General features: G+C 42.8%; 1 protein-coding gene across 1 annotated transcript in view; it reads right to left on the bottom strand.

Moving 5' to 3' along the window:
• CHCHD3 (coiled-coil-helix-coiled-coil-helix domain containing 3) overlaps window positions 1-19,151 on the bottom strand; it is an 86,141-nt gene that overhangs the window by 54,649 nt on the left and 12,341 nt on the right. The window contains exon 2 of the mRNA XM_018083615.2: window positions 10,860-10,944. Within this exon, the coding sequence (XP_017939104.1) occupies window positions 10,860-10,944 (85 nt within the window). The remainder of the gene's footprint in view (window positions 1-10,859; window positions 10,945-19,151) is intronic.

Here is a 19,151-nt window from a genome sequence, read left to right as displayed (position 1 = left end):
TCCGAAAATTCTGTTTCTGAACGTTTCAGATCGTGAAAATATTAACAGAAAATATCATTTTTCTGCATCGTGGTGTAAAAAGGACGTTTTGCCTTTGATTTTTTTCGTGCTCACATTGCTCAGCCTGGAGAAAAGGAGGCTCAGGGGGGACCTTCTGGCTCTGCTACTCCCTGACAGGATGGGGGAGCGGGGGGCAGGTCGGGCTCTGCTCCCAGGGAACAAGGGACAGGAGGAGAGGGAAGAGCCCAGGAAAGGTTCAGGTGGGATATTGGGGAAAATTCCTTCATGGAAAGGGTGGTTAAGCATTGGAACAGGTAGAGTCCCCAGCCCTGGAGGGATTTCAAATCCCTGTGGATGTGGCACTTGGGGACGTGGGTTAGTGGTAGCCTTGGCAGTGCTGGGGAATGGTTGGGCTCAATCCTAAAGGATTCCAATCTAAATTATTCCACGACTGTCGGCTCGAGCTTTAAAATCATGGAATATAAAGTCAAAAAAGGAACAGGCAGATCCTCAAACCCAGATTTATCATCATTTCTTTAGTGCTTAATCCAAAGCTGTTCAAATGTGACACGGGCCCAAATTCCTCCTCACTTTCTGCACCACCACAAGCACAACCAAAACTCGCTGACAAATTCATCCCAACTGGCCAAGAGCTCCATGACTATGGCAGGGAGAGGGAAGAGCTCACCCTTGGGAGTATTCCTGCACCTCTTATGATGAAATTTAACAACTCCACTGCTTTATTCCACAGCCACTTCTTCCTCAGGGTGACCGTCCCTCCTTAACATTTGCCACACACACACAGAAATTCACACTTGGTTCCTTATAAACATTGCTGAAAACAAAGAAGTGAACATCCAATCACAGGCTCATCTTTGGTCAGTCCCAAACTGTCTTACAGTTCTTCCATTGGTTTGGGACGTATCCTAAAGCAGGAAGGAGGATGACAAGATATCAGGTGCTTTGCTTTATTCTTTTCTTTGGCAGAACTCCCACCTGGAGTTGTGTGTCCAGCTCTGGGATCCCAACACAAGGAAGATGTTGACCTGTTGGAGCAACTCCAGAGGAGGCCTCGGAGCTGTTCCAAGGGCTGGAGCCCCTCTGCTCTGGAGCCAGGTTGGGAGAGCTGGGAATGTTCCCCTGGAGAACAGAAGGCTCCAGGGAGACCTAAGAGCCCCTTGCAGGGCCTAAAGGGGCTCCAGGAGAGTTGGAGAGGGACTGGGGACAAGGCCTGGAGGGACAGGACACAGGGAATGGCTTCCCAGTGTCAGAGGGTTAAATGGGATATTGGGAAGGAATTGCTGGCTGGGAGGGTGGGGAGGGGCTGGAATGGATTTCCCAGAGAAGTTGTGGCTGCCCCTGGATCCCTGGAAGCGTCCAAGGCCAGGTTGGAGCAACCTGGGCTAGTGGAAGGTGTCCCTGCCCCTGGTAGGGGGTTGGAACTCAATGATCTTTAACCCAAACCATTCTGTGATTCCATGAAGTTTGTTATCCAACCCCAGAAAACACTGGATAAAAGGCAATTTATCTTGGGTAAAACCATGTCCCACCTTGTCCCACGTAACCATTTCTTTCCAGTGCTTGTAATTCCCCCCCCCTCCAAACTCCAGACTTGTCACATCACCCAAAGAAAGTCCAAGCATCACCTTTCAGCAGAAGACACTCATCCATCTCCCTTTTCCAGCTGCCTTCCAACCTCAGCAAAACATCTGCCAACTGAAAAATCCTTGCTAAAGGCCACGGGATTTTCTGTGCCAGTCCCTGATCAAAAGATCCAAGGTACTGATTTCAAAACTCAGTTACACACTCGAATTAATTGAATTTATCCACATTTATTTATGGGCAGCTCGTGAACACTCAGGGCAACAAGGACACCGACTCTTGCCAGTGGTGGAGTTGGAGATATTTGGGTTGTGGGGGTGTTTTTGGTGTTGGAAGAGGGGGATGAGCAGAAAGGGGGCAGGTTTTTCGAGGAGATTTTATAATTGCACTTCAGAAAGTTTTTCAATTATGTGCATATAGATCAGCACTTCTAGATAAAGACAAAACAGATGAGCAGATTTCTACCTTTATGCCCGAGGCACAAGGAGAACCCATGAGCAAAACTGCTTTCCATCATTTGGGTGTGGATTTAGCCATCCACCCAACTCCACTTGAAACTACTTCCCAACTTAAGATCTCCCCTCTTGGGATCTGCAAAGGCAGTCACGGAATTACGACAACATTAATTATCCCTTAAAATGAAGTGACAGCTCCCACATTGTTTTATTATTGTCATTTTTAAATGTTTCTCTGCTGCCTCAACTCGTTTGCTACTTCTCAAAAGGAAAAGAGCTCGGCAGTTTGAAAGCAAAAGTTTCTTTAAAATTGCCCAGAGGGGGGAAAATAGGGTTTTTTTTCCTCCTTCCTACCTGAATCCGAAATATGAAGCAATATTATTTTTGTGGATGCTCTTGCTTGGCTTCAAGCCATTTCCCCATCTCTCCCAGAAAATAACCTGATGGAGATGAAGCTCAGTGCAGCAGTTGGCAGTCGAGATGGCAGGTTTTAAAATGGGAAGTGAAAAATAATCCCTTGAAAATGGGGGTTTATAAAAGTAGGAGTGAATTACGGCGCCGCTTTCTCCCATTTCCACTTCCCATCTCCGAGATTCATCTCTCCACACACTGAGAACTCGGCATAATGGCTTTAATGGGGAATCAGAGCAGTGACAGAAATCTTGGGAGAGCGACTCTGCCACTGCCAAATGCCTTTTTTTCCTTCGCTGAAAATGCCGAGGGAAGTTGAGCAGGTTTCTAAGACACTTTTGATATTTCCCAACCTCATTTTTATGCTTCCTTGGCATTTTGCAGGTCAAAATCCCACACTAAACTTCCCTGGCTGTAAAAGGCATCAGCTACAACAGGACTCATTTTTTTTGTTAAATCTCTCCTCAAACCCAAAATTCCTTCACACTTAATCTTGGCTTCTCCCCTCACCTGCAGAGGGACAGTCTGACCCTCCTCATTCCCTGTTTTCCTGTAACAGAGCACTGTTATTCCATAATCCTTCAGACCTCAGGAATATCATGGCTGCTGAAGGATAAATCCACTATTAATCTTTGGCTCTGTGTGAGATCAGACGAGGGGAGAAAAAATGGTTTGAGGGGAGGCACGACTGGGAAGGGGGAATGGGAGGAATAAAACCTGGGGAAGTGATGCCAAAACTCGCTGCTGCTCCACCTTTCCCAACCCTGAGGCTGAAGAGAACCAAAAGAAATAGGTTATACACAATAAACTTGAATCTGGATAACCAAAAGAAACAGGTTATACACAAGAAACTTGAATCAGGGACTATCCTGAGCTGGAGGGGACTCCTAAAAATCATGGAGTCCAATCCCTGGAATGCTTTGGTTTGTAAATGAAGAGCCCTCAGCAGGGCCTGGCATTTCCTGATTCACTCCAGAAAATACACTCTGATACCTGATCCTAATTCCAGAAAAGCCTTCCCTGCAGTCTCAGTTACTATTTCAGCTCCTCCCTGAAGTCTCAATTACTATTTTAAGTCCCCTTTCTACCACCTGAAGCTCTTCAGATGTGCAAGAAAGGATTCATGCACATGGACATGTCACCTTAGGGTCACATCAGTCTTTCTCTCCAGTTTCTGTGCAGTTTCTGACTTCCCTTCCCTGCTTATCACTATCAAATATCCCAGTTTCACTCTCTCAAATCAATAACCAGTTGGTTTGTTTTTTTTTCTGAAACACTGAATACATACTAGAAAAAGGTCAAGATTCCCAGTGTTTGTGGAAGACAAGTCATACTGGATAAAGGTGTCTGAAAAAAAGATGGAATAACTATCCAGAGCCTTGAGAAATGTGGCAGTACCACAGAATCATGGAATGGTTGGGGTTGGAAGGGAACTTAAAGATCATCTCCAAGCCCCCTGCCACGGGCAGGGACACCTTCCACTATTCCAGGTTGCTCCAACCTGGCCTTGGACACTTCCAGGGATCCAGGGGCAGCCACAAGAACAAGAGTAATGAAGATAATTCCCTCTAAAAGCAGCTTTTCTCAGTTATATTTTCCAATATTGACTCTCTCTCTGCAATGTCTCCTTTCCCCTACAAGGTTTCCATGAAGTCTGGCCAGAGTAGTCCAGCTCTGGTGCAACTCTGTCAATCCTTCCCTTGCTAAAGGTGATGATTCCTTGGATAATTTCCAGTTAATTTGTTTTAAAAAAAAAGATTAAACTCTTATTCCTGACCAGCCAAAACAACTACAATCACTGTTACTCCTTCAGAGTATTCCCAGCTTTCTGCCCTGCTGTCAGCAGCAGAGAAATGTAGTTTTCCATCCCTTTTTCACTCTTAATCCAAACACTATCGAGTGGCAGAAAACCAGATAACAACTATTTCCAAAAAAAAGGAGCTTTTTGGTCCTACAAAAAAAAAAGCAGGTTTCCCAATTCAACACAGCTGGAAAACCATCATCACTCAGGAAGAAAATAATCCTTTCAGGGGTTTCCTCACAACTGCACCACCCACACGGAACCGAGATGCATTAATATGCTCTTCGTAACTTCAGCTCACTAAAATACAGAATGAATCTCATAAATAAATCAATCCTTTGATTTTTTTTTTTCCCTCCTATGCCAGGAAACCAGAATAAACATGCCATTAAACCAGAAATCAATGGGAAGTTTTAAAACACACGCTTGCACAGGAAAGGTCAGGCCCCCGGGATCGATTTTAATGTTGCAATTTTGGTGTGCAGCAGCTTCCCAGAGGTTCCTCTCTGATCCTGCTCTTCCTTCTTCTCCCACTTTATGTTCCCCACTGGTGGATTTGTTGTTCTCTTCTGCACAAGTCTACTCCAGGTTTACTAAGAGCTTGTTAGGTGTGTAAGGCAGCTCTTGGATGCATCAGAGTATCAATTCAACCATCCAGTGATGAGCAGTTATTTACAGACCCTCCCCCTTGAGCACAACAGCAAAATAACCTGTGAAAAATTAACTGCTGCAATCTAAAAACCTGCTCCTGGAAGCCACCTCAGTGCAGGGTGTAAACAAAAGCTGAGTTAGTTTAGAAGTTGAGACAGTTTGTCTAAAACAGAGGAGGGGGTTTGGAAATACAGAGGTTGCAAGAAGTTTTTAATGATGGAGAAGCTGTCACATCGTGTGGAGCCCAGGGAGTCCCGTGGGACAGACTCCAGCAATTCATCCCCAGGGAATGGTTGGAAATCTGTCCCTGCATTGTTCAAGGAAAGCATTTCTCAGGTGCTTTGCAAGAGAAAAGTTACCAGAGAGTAACCAGAGAGATCAAAAGCCATCTCGGAATCACAGGATGGGTTGGGTTGGAAGGGACATGAAAGATCATCTGGTTCCAACCCCACCATCCCAGGTTGCTCCAACCTGGACTTGGACACTTCCAGGGATCCAGGGGCAGCCACAGCTTCTCTGGGAATTCCATTCCAGCCCCTCCCCACCCTCCAGCCAGCAATTCCTTCCCAATATCCCAGCTAATATTCCACTGGGAAGCCATTCCCTGTGTCCTGTCCCTCCCTGCCTTGTCCCCAGTCCCTCTCCAGCTCTCCTGGAGCCCCTTTAGGCCCTGCCAGGGGCTCTCAGCTCTCCCTGGAGCCTTCCCTTCTCCAGGGGAACATTCCCAGCTCTCCCAGCCTGGCTCCAGAGCAGAGGGAATCCAGCCCTGGGAGCAGCTCCAACAGCTCCATGTCTTTGTTGTTCTAATGGGCTTTTTGGGGACCACACCAGAAAATAAGGAGAAGCCACTACAGGGAAGGGATAATGGAGATCCCACCAGGCAATGACTAGAAGACCCAGAAAGCTGGACAAGGGCTGAATAAGAACACAAATTAATAATAATAATAATAAAAGAAAAAAAAAAGCAGGTTTGTACATATGGTACAAGGTAGTTCAGGGACACTGAAACACCCCCAAGGCTGCAGGGAATAGTTTTCTTCTGGATCTGATGCTTAAATCCCTAATTTCCAGACATCCACCACTTCCCATCCCCTGAGAGCAACCACCCATCAGTTCCCTTCACAAGAGATTCTGGTGACTCTGGAAAAGAAACTGTTCCTTTTACAGCTTCAGGTGAAGTCACCTGGAGAAGTTCAGGCACGTTCCTCCAATCAAATTAACCCATTCCCAAGGTTTTAATTTTAAATAAGTTAATCTTGCAGGCTTGGGACTGTCTACGCAGACATATTTAAATATTTAAGAAATATTTAAGGTACTTTATCACTTCTAATCCTTCTTAATAAGATTTTAAGCAAAATTGCACCAATTCTCAGTGCTGGGCCTGGTAATTTTCTGCCTTAAAGACCTGGCAAAAGAGTCACTGAAGGGCCATCAAACCAAACCAAAGTCTTTTTTTTAAGCCTCTCCCTGCCTTAAAATCTCTGTTTACAGTAGGAGTTTTCCTCTAAGAAATTAATGTTGGAGTCGCAGGAAATGTGACACAGGAAAATCCAAGTCCAAGGAAGCAGGGAATGGTGGTATCTGGGTCTCCTGGGACAAAATGCTCAGCAAAAGAAATAAGAGTGAAATTTCCCTGATTTTCAAGGGGGAAAAAAAAAAGAAGGCAAGTCATCGTTCCTGAATGTCCAATTTCCATGGAAAATCACATCCATCACTTGCCTTGGAGCCTGTGTATTTTCCTGGAGGAATCCAGAAGTCTGAGGAGGTTGGAAGTTGCTATAATTTTGTCGTTATGCTGACGGTGGAAGTTGTTCATTTTGCTTTTACAAAACACCTTTTCCTCTGTGCAGGAGGAAAATATTTCTCTATATATAATTCTTTTTTTAAATATATATATTTCTTTTTATTTATATATTTATATATATTTTATATATCTATTTATAAATATATACATATATAAATTATCCGTTTATAAATGGATTTATCGAGCACCATCAGTATCATGGACCTTAAAAAATTAACAGTTTAATATTCAAGGACAAGGTCAGTGTATGTAGTAGAGAAACTTCCACTCAGTTCAGAAATGACACCGCAAAATAAGTTCAGAACTTTGTGAAACTGCATCAACAATTATCATTTCTTCCCTGTCACCACCTGTCAAACTCAACTTCTCATGTCCATCCTCTCATTTTTTGTTACCTTGAGCATCATCCTTGAAACTGAAGCTCTGCCAAATTCAGTTGCAAATCAAATGATAATCAACTTTTAAATCAATAATTAACTTTTCTCAATGGAAACACTTTTCAGATGAAACGTTTCAGGTGTTTAAAAACCCAAGTGAGAAACAACAGTTGGGCTGAGTAAAAGGAGGAGTGAACCAGAAATAGCTTTGGCTCCTCACTGGGGTTTGTGGTCAATATGAAAAAAAAAAAAAAGAAAAAGAAAAATTAGGAAATACAGGACAAAAAAGAATTAGGAAAATCAGGAAACATGGGATGGAGTTACCACATTCTTGTTTTCCACAATTGAGAGGGCACAGGAATACTTACACCAGTTAGACTAAAGGTCCAATTTACTCAAAAAACCCACCTCCAACACTTCCCAGCAGATACATGAGAAAAACAGGACACAAAACAGGACACCCTCCCTTCAGGGACAGCTCAGTTCTGGGAAAAGAAATTTTGCTCCCTCATAATGTGATGGAAGGGGGAAAAAAAGGGCTTCTCTGCCCAGCAACTGCTTTTATTCAATTTATCCAAGTAAGTTTATTCCCAGGGCTGAATCAGAAAAGCAGCTTTAATAAAGCACTGCCAGGAATGTTTGTCCATGAGTTGGATGCAGGAGCAGAGAGATGAGGGAATGTCCCGGCCCAGGGCCCTCAGACATGGGGGAACTTCCAGCCATGGACAACGAGCCCCACGCGCCGTGACAGGAGCTTTTAACCTCGGGAACAACTTCCAATGTTTCCATGGAGTTTGAGATCACAGGATACCCTGAGCTGGAGGAACCCACAAGGATCATTGATCCAACTCCTGGCCCTGGAGTTGGATGGATCCAACTCCCCGGACACCCCAACAATCCCACCCTGTCCCACGGGGCGTTGTCCAAACGCTCCCGGAGCTCGGGCAGGTTTGGGAAGTGCCCCCTGCCCTGGGGAGACTTTTCAGTGCCCAACCACCCTCTGGGAGAAGAACTTTTGCCTAAAATCCAACCTAACCCTGCCCTGGCACAGCTCCAGCCATTCCCTGGATCCCACCACCGGTCACAGGGAGCAGAGATTGGAGCTGCCCCTCCTGAGGGAGCCACAGATCCCAGGGAGGTCCCTGAGGGAAGAAAATCCTGTGAAGGTTCCTTATTATTTGGGGGAAAATGGAAGTTGCCACCTGGTTTGCACCCTGCTCCAGAAATCCAGAGCAGCTTCATGTTCTCAGCACACAAAGTTTGTAACCAACTCAATCACACAGAGATGAATACATTGAATATACATGAAAAAACATTTGGGAATATGAGAGATCAACAGGTACAGGATTTTGGACACATGTCCTAAATCCAGGTCTAACCCCCTGTTTTATGTATAATTATCCAGCTGTTAAACCAGAGCTGCAGTTCCTGTATTGTCAGTGAGTCAAAGGCATTAAAACCCAATTTAAGAGTATTTTTTCAGCTCTTAATCCCAGAAATGAGAACAGACCTTCACTGTATGTAGCGAGAGGTAAGAGGAGCCCATCTGCACTGGGGATGTAAGTGTGAATAAATAATTTATACAGAAGTTAAAATTACAACTTCCTTCACAGCCTTGAAATGAGTAAAACACGTTTTGCAATCAAATCCAAATGTGGTCACACACACTGCACACAGAAATCAGCCATTAGACACTTGGAATCACACAACAAACTGTTGAAAGCTTCAGATATTTATGTGTTTAAATGTTATTTTACTTCAAGATTGGAAAAAAACAGCATTTTTGAGAAAAAAATCCCATATTTTTGAGGAAGGAACGAGAATGTGAATATTCAAAATAAACCATCTGTGGTAAAACAATCCTCAAGAGGAATGTGGAAGTAAAAGAACCTTAATTTTTTTGTCACAAGTGCCTTGAAAGTAGTGGGTTATCAAATGAAATTGTTAATATATTAGAAGTAGTTCTAGCTTTGTCCTGTTTTCTAACATTGCATTAATGTGTTTGGGGTTTATATCACAAATTGCAGTTTGTATTTCATGTTTGTATCACCCAGAACAAGACAAAATAACTGAACACTCTGCACTCTTTTAATGTTTTTAAAACACAAACCTCAACCAGAATTCAGCCCACAAAGACCTTAAAAATGACTCAAGAAAAACATCTTTTAAAGTCGTGTCACCCAACACCAAAAAGCCTCCACACTCTGTTTTAAATGTATTTGTATAATTATATATACTGTGTAAAAATTATAATTAAAAAATCCTCGCCATGGCTAAAAATTCAATTAAATAAATTAAATAATTAAATAAATCAATTAAATAAATCAAGCAAAAACTAGAAACTGCCAACAAGACTTGATATTTGTCCTTTTTTATCCTCTTTATTAATTTATTTGGATGCTTTTAAATTCCAAAAGCACTCATTTTTCACCCTCATTTTAAGACAACGAGAAGATGTTTTGATATGTAGCATCTTCCCCATTCATCCTGAGTCAAAGAGAGGGAAGACTTCCAGCATTATTCCCTACAAATTCCAGCATTATTCCCTAAAAATATCATCTCTCTGACAACCTTCTCCCTCCCTTTCCCAGCCTGGGATAACTGAATTATGGAAAACTGAACGGAAGGGACTGAAAAGTGTCGAATTCCAAAATGCTGCTGCTGCAAACCAGCCATTTCTGTGTTTTAATCACATTTAACTCCAGTTTTGAGCAGCCAACACGAAGCTCAAACACAACCCAAGTTTTCCTGTCAGTGCCCAGTTCCAGACAGAAGAGATTTCACTGTAATTTATTGATTTCCTTTATTGCTGATGCCAAAAAAAAACCAGAAAAACCTGATTTTTTTTTCCCTGGGACATTATAGAGCCCTATCTAATTATATACTCCATCAACCAAACTCAATTAAAGAATAATATGATGATGTGTAGGAAACCACTCAGATATATGCAGGCAGTTTAAGTAGTTCTAATTACATTCTAATATTTTTTAATCCATCATAATGAGCTTTTCTTCCCATTCTCAGAGCAGGGGACAACGTGTAAGTTAATATTTATATTCAGTGTGTCATTCTCTGGTTGTGCTAATCACTGAAAATATAAATAAACACACTAATGGACTAAGAAGTCCACTGAGTTCACCAGACACCAAAATCTATTTCCAATTGAAATGGGAATTTTTAATTGCCAGGAATGGCTTTGCCCAGGCTTTCAGTTCACTCTGAAAAAACCAAGCTCAAGAAAGGAATGTTTCAATAGATAGAAATTATATCCAAGATTTTTCTACCAGTAAACTGTTTTTAATAAAGTATTTGGCATGTTCAAAGCAACCACATGGTACTAATAAATCCACTCAAGCCCCGCTGCAGCTCCCAGAAATCTCTGGAATTCGTAAAAATGACAAGAATTATCATTTTTACTGCTGTTAAAATGTTCCTTTTGGGGTCACAAGGCCCCCAGCCCTGCCCTGCTCTGCTATTTCTGCCCCTGCACCACAAAGTGATGGTTTGGACTCCAAAGAAATCATCAGATTGAGCTTCAAATGCTGCAAAAAAGCCACGTTCAGGAGGTGAAAAGGGATTTAGAGCAGCTCTGACATGGAAATCCCAATTTATTTGCTCTTTTAACAGGTATTTAACATCAAAACTTGCTCAATATCTCACCTGCCACTGTCTGAGGGCACGAAAGGAAGCAGCTAAATAAAAATAAAAGCATTAAGTACATGTTTAATTGAAATCCTGCTCGTTATTAATGAACCAACCTCCTCTTTTGAGCTTCAGAGTCTCTCCTGGCTCGTTCCAAGGCCAGTTCTTCAGCTATTCTTTTCTTCAGCTCTTCATTATTAACTGCAATTAGAAGAAAAACGCAATTAAACGTTAACAGAACACAAAAATATTCCCAATTACAGAAACAACTGCACAACACGGCGCTTCAGTTTGTTTATTTGCTTTTTTTTTTTTTCCTATAGAGCAGCTGGAGTGCTTTTTGTGCTTTTAACCAGCTTGGAAATTTGAGCCCACACAACATTTAGTTAAAATTCCTCTTTTTTTTTAAAAATTACTCTTCTCCAACGGCTTTTCAATTAGTGCAGCCTGCTGAAAATTAAACAACACGCACTATATGTTAAATTAAATGCATTTTTCTTCAGGAATATGCCTTTGTAGAGTAAAATCAGGGGGGGATGGGACAGAGACATAAATAGTAAAGTCATAAAACGCTGGGTTTTATTCATACAGAAGCAAAGGAAGTGTCTTTGTGTGAAGAATCAAGTATTTCCAGCTGCATATTTTACCCAGCAAAGCACTTCCAACATCCTACATATCCAGGTTTCCAGTTCCTATTGTTAGACAAGGATTTTGCCTCAAACCCTCCCAGTTTTGTTTAAACAAGCAGACAAGAAAGGAATGTTTGCTTCCCTTAGGTTATGTCAGATGAATTAATGAAAGCCTGGCGAAGAAATGGAAAAGCAGGGAAGCAACTTCCTCAAGGATATGAACTGAGTTTTCCACACAAAGGTAGGAAAGTGGGAGAGTCACCAATCCTAGAAAGATACCTATAAAACTACCAAAATCCATGGAATAAAGCTCTGCCTCCACCAGCTGGAACTCTGCCTGACTCTGGAATTCCAGGACAGGCAAACAGGTTCTTCCCTCATTCCCACGAAGCTCAGATCCCACCCTATGGAAGCCCAGACATCCCATCCCAGAACACCCAGAACTTTGAGCAAAAACAAAAAAAATGCTGAATTTCAGGAGGTCAAACAACCCCCTGGAGCAGCAACAACACCTCTGCTGAGGGGCTCAAACCCAGGGAAGGAGATTTCCACGACCTCCTCCCCAGGAGCTGGATTTATCCCCAAATACTGGTGTGAAACAAGGCTGAGTTCTCGCTCCAACCCTTTTCACAATCTTTTTCAGCAGGATGCTCCAAAGGACCTCGAGGATCAGGATGGGATCTACATTCAGTACCATACTGATGGAAGCCTTTTCAACCTGAAGGCCCACACCAAGACCTTAAACCATCTTGTCCAGGAGCTGCTCTATGCTGATGACGCCGCCCTTGTTGCCCACACAGAAGCAGCTCTGCAGCGTTTAACATCCTGCTGAGCTCTGTGGGCTGGAAGTCAGCTTGAAGAAGACTGAAGTTCTCCATCAACCTGCACCTCAGGAAGTCTTCCATCATCCCCACATCACCATTGGCCAATCAGAGCTCAAATCAGTCCAGCAGTTTAATTACCTAGGGAGCCTCATCTCCTCGGATGGTGAGATTGACGGGGAGATGGACAACAGGTTAGCAAAGGCATAGAGAGCTTTTGGAAAACTCCATAAAAGAGTTTGGTGAAATAAACACTTGAAGAAAAGCACCAAGATCAGTGTTTACAGAGCCATTGTGCTGTCTGCTCTCTTGTATGGATCCAATCATGGGTCATCTACAGCCACCACCTGCATCTCGTAGAACACTTCCATCAACGCTGCCTCTGCACAATCCTAAACATCCACTGGTCAGATTATGTGACCAATACTTCTGTTCTAGAACAAGCAGCAGTCACAAGTATTGAGGCCATGTTGCTGAGAACACAGCTGGGCTGGGCAGGGCACGTCTCCAGGATGAAGGACCAACCACCCCCTCCCTAAGATCCTGCTTTATGGTGAACTTGCCACCGGTTGCCACAAGAGAGGAGCCCCAAAGAGGAGATACAAGGACTGCCTGAAACAACATCTCAGCCTTGGCCATATTGATCACCATAACTGGTCTACTACTGGGAGGTCTGGAGACACAACATCTATAACACTGTGATGCCTCTGCAGGATCACCCTTGAGGAGAAAAGACAACACAGAAAGAATCGTGCCTTGCAGAATTTCCCACCTAAGGAGTCTTTCTGCTGTGCCTTTTGCAGCCAGACGTGCCTGTCTCATATTGGCCTTTTTAGCCACCAATGCACGTGAGTAGAGCCCTCCCCAAATCTTTGTTCATGGAGCCCAGCCATGATGATTATCCCAAAATCATTATTGCCCATCCCCACAATAGTTTCACTGAGCCCAGTGTGCAATTTGTCTCATCCCGAAGCAGCCTCGGCAAAAAGGGAGTTTTATGAATGGATGAAGCAGCTCCATCAAGTTTATGGGAGTCTCAGCCAAGTAATTCAGTTATAAACATCTTAAGGGAAGCAGAAGGAATCAATATCCTGGAATCAATCTCCAGGGAATGCTGAGACGACACAGAGGGGAAAAATGGGGGGGACATTAGAGAGAGCTCAGCCTAAAAAATGTAACAAAACAAGTGCAAATTCTGAGGTGAAGATGAAACTTTTCCCACATCGCCACCACAAACCCGGCTGGAAAAGCCAAGCCCTGTTTTATTGGGAATATCTGGGCTGGCAGCAGCATCAATATCTTGTTGAGCAGCATCTGCATCACGAAATTTATTGTTCTGGAGTGCAAAAAAAATGAGTACAAGAACTCCAGCAGACCATGGAATGGTTTAAGTCGTAATGAGAAAAGAAAAGCCAATAAAGACATTTGCCCTTAACAATCAATTAAGCTGCTCATTGATCAGCCAGCTACTAATAGGGAATAAAAGTGGAGCTATAGATCATTCAATAGAATTATTGTAAGATACAACTGGGGAGCTCCCAAATGGGAACTTTGTGGTGTTTCAGTTAAAAAAGCTGCAGTTCTAGGAGGAGGAGGGGTTTGTTCCAGGGGGAAGAAGCATTTAAAAAGAGAAAAGCTAATTTATTGCAAAAGAAGACTGTAGATAAATGAATCACATTTCTCTCATGGCAATTTCTGCTCAGACTCCAGGGCAATAAAACAAGACTGTTGACTGTTGAAGTACCGGGGAATGTCAGAACCTGGGGGGTGCAAGACTGCTAAAATATTCATATATTAATATAATTGTATTAAAAATTAAATTTAAATATTTTTTTAGCCATTCCCACCCCCTTTAATATTTTAAGTTCTTCAGGGTGCTAATGCACAGCTCCCATCACAAACCACTGTGGAGATCTGATATTTCTTATCTGGCCACCTTTGAAAGACGTGGTCCTTTTTTCCCCCCTTTCATGCACAGGTTCAAATTTCAAAAAGGCTATGGATTAAATAACCATTTGTTATTATTGAAACCATTTTTATTATTATTATTTTTGTTATTTTATTATTTAAACCATTTTTTATAGGCTGCAAGAGCACATATTTGGTTCAGGTAATTTCCCCTCCTCCTACAAACACGAAAAGGGAAATTCAGATCCTTTTGTATTTAAAGCTTTAAGTCCTGAAAGCAAGAGGTCAAAAGAGCCAAGGATAGATCTGGAGAATCCATAAATTACATCCACTCTGTGTCTATTGGTCAAAACCCACGACCAGGCCCAGGGAACAGAAGAGAGGAATTCCAGAATAAAAGTTACAGCATTTTTACTCCAGTTTTCTGTTAAATTATTCCAGTTGGCATCATGTCTTCAGATGGACTTGAAGGGTGAAAGGATGGTGTGGTGAAAAGGAAGGTTTCAACACTTTTCCCATTCAGTTTTTTCCAGACAAGGAAGAGACCAAGATTCCATCCAACAGTTTGAAAAAGGGCTTATCCTGCCACATTTTTAAAAGGCCAGGACCCCTGATTTCTGTTAAAAATATATTTATAAAGAAAAAGAACATGCAAAGCCTTTGTGTTTATTCTCCCACTTGTGCTTCAGCATCAGACAGGTGAGAAACCAGAAAGCCAAATCCATGTTTCCCAGGTCCAAAAAGCTCTGGAGAGTCACAGGGACAACTGAGGAGGGCAGAGGAGAGAAGGGCCCTGAGGAGCTTCTCATTCCCAGCGAGTCCTGAGGGCTCAGATATATAAAATGTGTTCCATTTTGGAATTCCAGGAGCAGGAGCAGGGAAAAAACAAGACAAGACACAATTACAACAATTTTTGAGGAGCCCTCAGCAATTTTATCCCTCAGGTTGGTGCACAAGGGCAGGTGCAGCTCAGCTGCTCCCATAGTATTTGACTCCAACTCCTCTGCTCTTTCTCATCCCAAGATCCAAATCCAGAGCTTTTTCCTCTCGTTCTAAAGCAGTTGCCTCATAAAAAAAAAGAAACAATCAGCAGGATATCAAGATTTCAACCCAAAGCAATAAACAACCCACCTCGGGGAAAGCAAGACACCTGCAGCCTCCAAAATGTGAGCCTGCAAAACCAGGAATGGGATGTGGACAAATTAATCAAATCACTTCCAGCCTGCAGAGCTGGGGATCTGCCCATTAGCCTCTCATTTGCAAAAAATCATTAATGGAAGCAGCATTTATTAGCAGGCAGCTTCAGTAAATTCTCTTGAAAGGGCAGGTGCATTAAGTCATTAATGAAGAGACACTTAGGTTTGATACAATCAAAGGCCTTTTAGGAAATGCTCAGATAAATGATATGCAGAGAATGAATTTACAACCAAAAAAAAAAAAAAAGGAAGAAAGAAAATAAACAAGTTTATTTAAGCTATTTAGTGAAAGTTTTGCTGCTAAAAAACCTGTCCAGTGAACAGGAGATCCTTCAGAAAGCAACTCCTTCAAGGGCAGAACAGAACCATATGTGACCCCCCTGAGGACATCTGACCATCTTAAAAGAGATAAACATGGGATTTTATGGAAAAAGACTTCCCAGGATGGAACAGCACAGCCCCTCTGGGCAACACATTTCCATGGCTGGCTGACCTGAGGGCAAAAAAGCTTCTCCTCCCAGGTCCAAAGCACTTGTTTCACGTGTGCCTGGGGTTTATTGTCAGGAACCACCACGAAGGGACTGGTTCTGTTGTCTCAGAAACTTCCCTGCTGGAATGACACTTCCAAGCCTAACAATTCCAGGTCCTCCAGCCTCTCCTCTTGAGTTCCAGACCTCCAGCCAAGGAGCTCTGGGGCTAAAACTTCTGCCTTCAAACCAACAAGGAGATGCCCCATCCCTGGAAGTGTCCAAGGCCAGGCTGGCCGGGGCTTGGAGCAACCTGGGCTAGTGGAAGGTGCCCCTGCAAACACAATTTGGGTTGGGGCTGCAAGGGATCTTCGAGATCAGCTCCTTCCAACCCCCTGCCACGGGCAGGGACACCTTCCACCAGAGCAGGTTGCTCCAAACCCTGCCCAGAGTGGCTTTAAATAAACTATAATTACACAAAAAAAGGCAGCTCTTGGTTTCTATTCATCCTTCCACCACAGAAGGTTAGAAAACTGCAGTGAAGCTGACAGGGCAGCACTGAAAAGATCTTTATTCTTGTACTATTTTTTGGCAATATTTGAAATGTAAAGGTAAATCCAAAGGAGGAGGAAAAAGAAAACCCCAAACCACCAAAGAACAGCAACGAGGTGCATGATCTATAAGGTGGAGTTGGAGAACACAGCTCCAAGGGATGTGCTGAGCATCAACAGGAACAGGAAGGCTTCTTTTTAGTGCTGGAAAAACTATTTCCCAGTGAATTCCTGCAGCATTTCTTGCAATACTTGGTACTGGCAGCTGAGCATCGGGGCAGGCAAAGCACGGACCCAACAGGGCACTTCTCCAGGATGAACATTTCCCAGCCCCCTCGGGATGAGGAACCTCTCAGGTCTGCCTTCAGCCCCACCCTCTGTCCCAGCTGCTGGCAGGGCAAGTGGAGCTTGGAAAACATTCTAATTAATGAAGATATCAGGGGGGAAATCCCTAACTGTGCATTAGGAGCCATAAATGTTGAATGAGGAAGCCCACACGGGCAGCCTGGTGCCTTCCCAACCTCAGCCTGGGGGCTCACCCACATATTAAAGGTCTTCCACACTTTTCCCACCCACATTCCAACTTGAGATGTGCAATATGTGAATATTATAATATGCAAATGCCCTCCATTTATTCTTTCTGCTTCATAAATGGGTTGGGTCTATACCTAAATTCCACAGGTCACACAAAAAATCTTCAAAATCAACAGGATGAAATTCTTTCTTCAGATTGCCCAGGGAAGCTGTGGCTGCCCCTGGATCCCTGGAAGTGTCCAAGGCCAGGTTGGATGGGGCTTGGAGCCACCTGGGAGGGTGGAAGATGTCCTGGAACTGGATGGTCTTTAAGGTCCCTTCCAACCCAAACCACTCTGTGATTTCATGAACAGCAGCCATTTCAGTTGAACAGCAGAGAAGAGACAAAATCTCAAATCCCTAATTTAATTTAGAAAGAGCAGCCAACTAGATAAATGACAGGCACTTCAGTAACACACAATAATTTCCACTAAACCGGGAAAAAATTACGTATTTCTCATTCAATTAAACAACCAGAAAATGCTGTTCCCTTTCCTGACATTCTCCAAGTTGTCTCGAGCATGGAAACAAAATTTGGGTCACCCCTGAACTCAGTTCCTTGAGGTCCAGGCTGAGGTGTCCTGGGAAATCCACGGGGGATGTTCCATCCCCACCTCCCCAGCCACGAGTTGAGTGGAGCTCCAGCTCTGAACTCTCCAGCAGGTCATTCTGACCAGCCCCAAAACTCACCCTTAAAGGACTCCTAAACCCACAAATTCTCCATAAAGCCCCAGAAATATTCCCTGCCCACCAAAGAAAAGAGGGAGATTCCTGTTTTTTGAAATCCAAGTGTGATTTCAATGTCAATTAAAGCCGTGGGAAACATTTGGTGTGCTCAGATCACATTCAATGACACCATTCCTTAATTATTAGTTTTCCAAGAGCCTGGATTTGCTGGGATAAGAACAGAAGAAGCAGCAAGACAATGTTGTAATTCTCAGTGCACCAGTATAGCTGGCATACAATTATTTTTAAAATTTATTAGGTTTCTAACGCTCTTTAACCCTGTAATAGTCAAAATTAGCCTTGCATTCAATGAAAACATAATGGACATCCCTTCATTCCACCACCATTAAAAAAAAACCAACCCTAAAAACACTAAAAGAAATAAGTTATGTGCTTTAAAGAGCAGCATTTAAACTGCTGTGGGTTTTCTTAATTATCCTTTTAAAGAGCGTTCTCAAAACTAAACTCTGTTTTCAGCCTCACACGAATTTCTCCAGCAACTCTTCCCCTGAAATCCCCAATTCCAGGCACTTCCTCCAATCAGGAATTCAGCACAAGCACAAACCACATCTCCAAGGACAGAAATTTGTATTAACTGTTAAATATTGGTAATGTGCAGCGATACTTTAACGAGCTCGCAGGATAATTAAATACCAAACCAGCACAATTAAGTGTGCATAATTTAGAAATGTTTAATATTTTACTTTCCAAAGGCACTCTTGCATCTGTTACACTCTCTGTTTTACAATGTAAATGGGGGCATCAATCAATTTATTCTGATTTAAATTAGAAACCAGACCGTGCATGAGCCACAAGTAACAAAACAAACTTAGTTCCTATTAGAGTTGGAACATTTTCCTTTCAAGATCCCCTCAGTGTTGGAGCTTTGGCAGTAAATCCCAAGGGATTTAGGAGGGGGGACTGGAAAAAAAAAACAAGGGAGAGCAAGATGAGGAGGTTTTTGTCTGGTTGTACCTGCCTGGGCCTGACAGGGATATTTAACAAGAATAACTCATTTCTGAGATTTGCAACTAAATAAATGTCCTGATTCATTAAGCAAAAATATGGAATTTTGACACAGGAGAAATGTCCTGTCACGGGGGATTTAAATTCCACATTAACAGGTGACAGACACGGGGAAGTTCAAGAGAAGGAACATGAAAGGTGGGCAATAAATCTTGAAATGTGTGACAGCCAGCAAATAAAGTCATTTCCCACCAATAAGTGGATTGAGGGAAAAAAAGTGTGTTAACAAAAAAAAAAAATCACCTAATTTTCTCTTTCTCCAGGAATTCCTGCTGTAATAGGGGGGTAAATGGTGGGGAAGTTCTAATGGAACTTTTTCAGTTGCTCTCAACACCCTCAGAAGGCAGAGAATTATTTCACCCAAAGCTTCATAACCCATCCTTCTCCCCCACTTCCAGAGATGGGAAATAATCCTATTTTTCTTATTTTATTTCAGCCATGAGACGTTTTTGCCATCCTCTTCATTTGAAATGATTAATAAAAATAATAATTTGAATTAAATTATTAATTA

Source organism: Manacus vitellinus, unplaced genomic scaffold, assembly GCF_001715985.3.
Source record: "Manacus vitellinus isolate BGI_N305 unplaced genomic scaffold, ASM171598v3 scaffold_65_pilon, whole genome shotgun sequence".
NCBI lineage: Eukaryota > Metazoa > Chordata > Aves > Passeriformes > Pipridae > Manacus > Manacus vitellinus.
The sequence above is the reverse complement of the archived record's forward strand: the minus strand, read 5'-3'. Positions and strand labels throughout refer to the sequence as shown.